General features: G+C 41.0%; 1 protein-coding gene across 4 annotated transcripts in view; it reads left to right on the plus strand.

Annotated features, from left to right (window-relative positions):
* The window catches only part of ARHGAP42 (Rho GTPase activating protein 42), a 448,389-nt gene that overhangs the window by 387,333 nt on the left and 53,562 nt on the right, over positions 1 to 7,494 (plus strand). For all 4 annotated transcript variants that reach the window (XM_019524224.1, XM_019524221.1, XM_019524223.1 and 1 more), the window contains exons 14-16: positions 868 to 942; positions 3,014 to 3,098; positions 5,553 to 5,611. In XM_019524224.1, the coding sequence (XP_019379769.1) occupies positions 868 to 942; positions 3,014 to 3,098; positions 5,553 to 5,611 (219 nt within the window). The remainder of the gene's footprint in view (positions 1 to 867; positions 943 to 3,013; positions 3,099 to 5,552; positions 5,612 to 7,494) is intronic.

Below are 7,494 nucleotides of genomic sequence, written 5' to 3' on the forward strand. Positions count from 1 at the left end.
GAGATTTTTTTTTTTTTGGAGGGAGGTGTTTTGTTTTGTTTTATGGATCACCAGAAGCGTGCTCCAGTTAGGTTTTTGTGACAAAATATAATTTGGTTTCCCTCAGGGGATAGGCAAAACTAATTAGAATATTACTTTGCCATGGTTACGCCTAAGAGCTCAGTAGAGCAAAAGGAGCTATGGAGTGAAAAAAAGGGTTACATCAAGATTTTTTGCTAACTTAGTTTTTATCATTTCTGGGGGTTTTGCTTTGAAAGTATAGCTACTGGTAACAAAACTACTGAAATTGGAAGGCTAAAGTAATACAAATTCTTGAACTTGAACATTATCTATTAGAACCTCAACTACTGTAAAAATTAAATTTATTTCCATTTAGGACATGGCTGTCTAAAGTGTTAGCTTATAGAAAGATGTAATTTTTAAACACTTCAAAAAGTGTGCTGGAATTGCTGCAGAGGAGAATCTCATCAGCTGTTACAATGTAACTGTTACCTCTGCATGCTTCTGTAGCCAGGCAGGTGAGCTAAATTGCTCCAACTTTAACTCTAAATGAAGCAGTGTTAAAGCTGCAACAGTTTTGCTATACATTTACAATTAAATTGCTGTGGCTTTTATCCATATAATTTGATTCTGATATAACTCTTATGCTTATCTACAACTTCAACAGATAGTCGGGACCCATACGTTGTCAACCCTTACCATAGATCATTTAAAATGGTGTTGGGATTTAGTTACCACAGTCCCAATATATTAGCTAGGAGTCAGGTGGCTGAATATTCAAAACTTACACCCAGCATGTCACTTGTATCTTTATTTGTATTAAAGTGCAGTGGTTCAGTTTGCTGTCCTGTTTTTTTTTCCCTATAGGTATCACAATCTTAGGGCTGTACAGAATAGGAGGTGTGAATTCTAAAGTGCAAAAGCTAATGAATACCATATTTTGTAAGTATTATGAATGAACATCAGTCTGTAATATGCACCATGTATATTTTGAACATGACTTATTTTACTGCATCTACTCAAATTAGTCTGGTTTGTACATGCAGTTACAGGCAGAAAATTAAGCATGCATTTTAGTTCTATTTTACATCAATCATAGAAAATGAGGATTGGAAGGGACCTCAGGAGGTCATCTAGTCCAATCCCCTGCTCAAAGCAAAACCATCCTCAACTAGATCATCCCAGCCAAGGCTTTGTCTTGCCAGATTTTGAAACCTCCAAAGATAGAGCTTCTACCACCTCTCTGGGTAACCTGATCCAGTGGTTTACCACCCTCCTAATGGGAAAATTCTTCCTAATATCTAACCAAAACTTCCCTTGCTGAAACTTGAGATGGTTGCTCCTTGTTCTGTCACCTACCACTACTGAGAACCGTCTACCTCCATCTTCTTTTGAACCCCCCACCCTTCAGGTAGTTGAAGGCTGCTATTAAATCCTCTCTCCATCTTCTCTTCTGTAGACTAAATAAGCCTAGTTCCCTCAGTCTTTCCTCATAAGTCATGTCCCCCAGCCCCTCACCATTTTCATTGCCCTCCACTGAACTCTCTCCAATTTTTCCACATCCTTTCTTTAGTGAGAGGCCCAAAAACTGAACAGAGTACTCCAGATGTGGCCTCACCAGTGCTGAATAACAGGGAATAATCACTTCTCTGGACCTATTGGCAACACACCCACCAATGCAGCCCAGTGTACCATTAGCTTTCCTGGCAACAAGGGCACACTGCTGGCTCATGTTCAGGTTATTGTCCACTGTAACTTCCAGATCCTTTTCTGCAGAACTACTGCCCAGCCAGTCAGCCCCCAGCCTGGACCAGTGCATGGGATTGTTCCATCCGTAGTGCAGGGCTTTGCACTTGTCCTTGTTGAACCTCAGGAGATTCCTTTTGGCCCAGTCCTTCAATTTGTCTAGATCACTCTGAATCCTAGGCCTGCCCTCCAGCATATTTACTACCCCCCACCCCCCCCGAGCTTGGCATCATCTGCAAACTTGCTGAAGCTGCCCTCTATGCCATCTTCCAGGTTATTGATGAAGATATGAACAAAACTGGCCCCAGGACTGACCTCTGGGGCACTCCACTTGATACCAGCTGCCAACTAGAAATTGAGCTACCCTCAGAGCCCACTGCCCCCTAACAGTCAATTCATCCTACCAACCCATATTTCCTTAGCTTGCCTGAGAAAATGTTGTAGGAGACCATATCAAAAGCCTTGCTAAAAGCAAGGCTTACTACATCCACTCATCTCCCCGCATCCACAAAGCCACTCATTTCATCATAGAAGGCAATCAGGTTGGTCAGGCATGACTTGCCCTTGGTGAGTCCATGCTGACTGTTCCTAGCCACCTTTTTCTCCTCCAAGTGCTTAGATATGGATTCCCTGAGAATCTGCTCCATAATTTTTCCAGGGACTGAAGTAAAGCTGACTGGTCTGTAATTCTCTGGATCTTCCTTTTTCCTTTCTTAAATATGGGCACTGTGTTTGCCCTTCTCCAATCATCTGGGACCTCTCCTGATCACCATGAGTTTTCAAAGATGATGGCCAGTGGCTCTGCAGTCACATCAGTTAACTCCTTCAACACCCTCGGGTACATCCCATCCAGCCCCATGGACTTGCATATGTCCTGTTTTTCTAAATAGTCCCTCACCTTCAAACAGTATCTTAGTTTATAAATGTATTCTTTTGGTGGTCCTGGAGTTTTTCTTACCTTGCCAGTTTGTCTCTATGCACCCTCCTTTTGAAGATTACTCTGCATCAGAACCCATATACCAACTTTCATTTAGCGTTTGCTTTGTTATTTTTACACATAGCTGACATTCCCATATACTGAAAACTGTTTATTTTATTAATACTTTGACAAGGTGTAGAAGCTTTTAAAGTGTGCTCAAGTTGTTAGTTATTTGGGGCATAAAGTATTCAGGTTAATTGAATGCCTTATATGTTCAACTATTTAATGTGCTGCTTTTCTAGTTGTCTTGTTAATCAAAGTATAACACACTCATTCAATTTTTACCAGCCCCTAAATCTCCTCCTGATATGGATATTGATATGGAACTTTGGGACAACAAAACAATAACAAGTGGACTTAAAAACTACCTCAGGTGAGTATGGTACTCTATAGGAATCTGCATATTCCTTTTATCCTGTTAATCCTTGTTTATTAATATTGTGTTACATTTCTTGCACTCATGAAAACACTACTGAAGACGCATTATTTTGTCTTGTTTAATATCCCAGCAATTTTTATTAATAAATCTCCATTTGATCATAGAATCTTCTGGTTCTGTTCTTGTAGAATTTTATATTTGGAATAGAACAAGTTAAGTGCTTGTAGTAATTTTATACATCTTTTTTCTCACCTTCCAAGCCAGAAAATAATGAACGTTTCTAATTTGTTAAATCCTTTATCTAAACAGCATACACGGCATGACATTTCACAAATTGGTTCAAGTAGGATAAAAAATTGTAGAACTGTAAAAACGTTCATTCTTATATTTTAGTCTGTGATACTGATTGTTTCAAAAGGCTAGGTAAAATGTGTCCCCCAAATTAGTCAATTATCTCCAAGCATTTAACAGTTAACAAATACATGTACACATGAGTCAAGATTTTCAGAAACAACCTGGGGGTGCCTCTGTGTTTGGATCCCAACCTGGGATATGTTAAAAGAACCAAGTTATCAGAGGGTGAATGCTCTAAAAACCACATGACTTTGGGTCACTATAAGGACTTGTCATGGGAATACTAAAAGAAAGGGTTTGGCCACAGTGAAAAAAAAATAGATGCCATTACTTTATCAGTACAAATCACTGTCTTTGCTTATTTTAAAACTGCAAAATTAATAATGTCAGCAATAGCAATTTGTATTACTATGATTCAGAGATTACCATTTAAAAGAAGAGTCTTTCCAGTCTAGTATGTATCAGTATATTAGTACCAAACTGAAGTTACTCAAGGTTGGGCACATCTACACATGCTATTAATGCACATAAAATACTGTGCCTTTCCTGCAAGCACGACTACACATGCACCCTGCTGGAAGCTAATCTGCTCCCAATAAGAACAACCTGGTACAGGGCTGCTCCTGCCCTACTCTGCCCCCCTGCAGCAGCCATGGGGAGTCCCAGGCTTCCCCAGGGTGCTAGCCTGGGGACTGGCAGGGGTCATGGTGCCAGGAGAGCTCTGCATGGGAGGGGTCCTGATGTGCAGGGGCTGGGAGACAGCTGCCGCTGTAGTTGGCAGAGCTCTCCCACTACATGCACATCCAGACACACTGATGCCAGCCAACCTGGTGCTCAAGGGGGCTTCCCCCCACCCCCAACAAGGGGTTGGCAGGGAGCTGTCCTTCTGGTGGGGCAGCTGCCAGTGAGCCCCAAGCTGGGTGGGAACTGAAGATTAGTCTACTGCACTGTAAAGTATCTCATGTAGATGTGCCCAATAAGTTCTCTAAAAGCCACATGGCTTAGGGTCACTATCAAGACTTGTAATGGAAATACTAACAGAAAGGGTTTGGTCACACTGAAAAAGAATAGAAGGTGCCATTTCTTTATTCATACAAATCACTGTCTTTAATTTTTTTGTAGTTTTAAAATAAGCAATGTCAACAATAATGATTTTGATTACTGTGATTCAGAAATTGCCTTTTAAAAGAAGAGACTTTCCAGTTCAGTATATATCAGTATATTGGTACCAAACTGAAGTTGCTAAAGATTGGGCACATCTATGCATACCTATTCATGTGCTGCAATACACTCCAGTGCTTATCTCACTGAAATTTATTGCTGCTGGGTGCGCATCTGCACATGCGCCCAGGATCGCGACATGTTGAGCTTGGACTGCGCAGCCCCAACTGGCAAGGGGCCCAAAGAGTCAGCCTGCCAGCCCAGGGCTGCTCCTCCCAGTAAAACATGCTGCGGAGGGGCTGGCTGGGGCACAAGAGTTCTTCACTGTGGAGCCAGAGAGCAGCCAGCCCCCACACTGAAGTACCCTTGTGGCCCAGCCAGCCAGGGCATTTGTGCTGTGGCAGAACGTTTTACTCTGCAGCAGAATAGTACTTGTATTTATAAGTACTATCCAGCTGCGAAGTAAATTAGTTTACTCCAGCCTAAAAGGGACACATATGTAAGTCAACTGTGCAGTAAACTTCTCATGTAGACATTTCTGTTGAGACTTAAAATGTGATGGTCTCTTCAGTATTCCATCTTCAGTAAAAATTACACCTGGGCTCAGCAGAGTTTTTTTCTGATTTACGACAATGTAAGTTAGAAGAAAAGGCCTTTTTTGCTAAAGATTGCTGCTAGACCATTTTTTTCTTACAGAGTGGCCCTGAATTTAGCTAGAAAAGATTTTTGCCAGGCCTTAACTATGACTGAATGATGCTGTGCTGTTAGCCTATAGGCAGTGAATCAAATTGGATGGGATGTAAGTATTAGCTTCCAAACACAAATTTGAAAATTTAAAGACTTCTAAATAGAATTATAATGACAAAAAGTGTGGGAAAAGGTTTAAAAAAGAGATCAGATTGCTAAAATCTGCTTTTTTAATTTTATGACCAGGTGTCTTACAGAACCACTAATGACCTTCAAGTTGCACAAGGATTTCATTCTTGCTGTTAGTAAGTAAAATACTAAATAAATTAATATGTCTTCATGAAAATGATCCAAATCCATCTCTCTCAACAACCAATATTAAAGAAAATTTTCCTGATGTACCTGTTCCTGTTTTGTTTTAAATGGCCCAGGGAATGACTCAAATTACTGGATTTCAAGAGGTATGGAGTATTATTTCTTATGTTAACACAGTAGCACTTTGAACCCACTATGGTAGTCCTCACTCTTATATGTTCTGTACAAGCATAATAATCCTGGGGAGCTTACAGTTGAAGTGTGTGTGTGTGTGCATGCGCACGTATGTGTATGCATACATGTGCAAGCATATGTGTGAGCAGTATGCGTCAGCAGTAAATATAAAATGGGGGGAGGGAGGTTGCATAAAACATGCATGTTTTTCCTCCAGATCATATGGGGAAAATTCAGGGACACATTATATGCAAGAAATACAAATCCCCATTAATTGCCATGACCCTCAGAGTGGTTCTGGGAGCCATAGCAATTAACATTGCTACTACCCCTGCTCCCAAATCTCAGGATCCCTGGAAAACCTCGTGGCTAGCTAAAATGATGCTGTGCTGTGCATGCTGCATCAGGTTGGTGTGCAGGGTCAGTCCATGGTCAAACCTCTATGTGGCCCCAGCCCTAGTGCACAGCCTCAATCCTAGCATATGGGTTTGGACCCAAATTGTGCTCCAGCATGCCAGATCAGGACCCTGCTGATCTCTGTAGCATCTTCTAAGTGCTTCATTAACACCAAATGTATTACCACAAAAACTTTTTGAGATGAAGGGGTAGCGCTATCTTTTCATACAGATGGGGAACTGAGGTACAGAGAATAAAGTTAAATATGTACACTATTTTATGTGTTCTGTGAAGGCTCCTAGGATATCATTTGAAAGGGACTGTAATATTAGTATATTAATATATTAATTTATATAGTACCTTTCATATTTGAGGCACAATTCCTGTTGACTTAGTTGTAATAGGAAGTGCCTAGCACTTCTGAAATCAGGCCTCAGGGTCTCAAATTAGGTACCTAGATACCTGGGAACACACAATTAGTGACCAGCTATGAATAGTTTATTTAAGTGACTTGCTAAACATTGTGTAGGAATTCTATATGCATGCAGAGCTAGAGTCCAGTTCTTCAGGGCAGCTTTCAGTTGCTTTAACCAAGAGACATCATCCTTTCTTTTCCTGTATTTCCGTTTCATTCACTTTGTACCTTTTGACTTCTGCAACAAGTGAACCTACAAATGGTAGATTCTTCTGTTATACACCCTGATTCAACAAGGCATGTTCACCCCGTACACTAAATTTGTCTTGTTCTAAAAATTGTATGTAAATCATATAACCAAAGACTTAAACGTAATGCATATGAATAAGGAGGCCAAATCAAGGGTTGCACAAAAGATCTCATGCAATTTTTCTAGTCCCATATAAAATGAGTGGGATAAGCCTTAAGGGAGGATAGGACACTTTGGAAGTGGTCTTCATAGATATTTGCTTACAACAAAGGAATGGTTGCCCTCAAAAATCTTGGTGTGGAAAGGAGTGTGCCTTCATGGGCCAGGCTCCATCCACTTCCCTTAAGCTTGGCCTCTTTTGTAATGTCATTTCTCCTTCTATATCTGCATCCTGGTCTTATTTGTCTTACCTAGTAGCTTCTAGTCATCACTGCTTATCCTGCTCTCCCTGGTCCTGGTCTCCTTGTCTGTAGAATTCCACAGCTCCTCGGTCTTCCTACCCGATCCAGTGGCTTCCAGTAATAATCCCTTTTTTTCTTTTCTGGCTTCCAGTGCTAGATTTTTTGCCCAGTCCCCCCTGGTCTTTTTTCTACAGCTCTCAAATCCAGTTTTCACCCCCCTCTGCCTCCCCCCCCCCC

Source organism: Gavialis gangeticus, unplaced genomic scaffold (assembly GCF_001723915.1).
Source record: "Gavialis gangeticus isolate Ggan-Ray unplaced genomic scaffold, GavGan_comp1, whole genome shotgun sequence".
In the NCBI taxonomy this organism is placed as follows: Eukaryota; Metazoa; Chordata; order Crocodylia; family Gavialidae; genus Gavialis; species Gavialis gangeticus.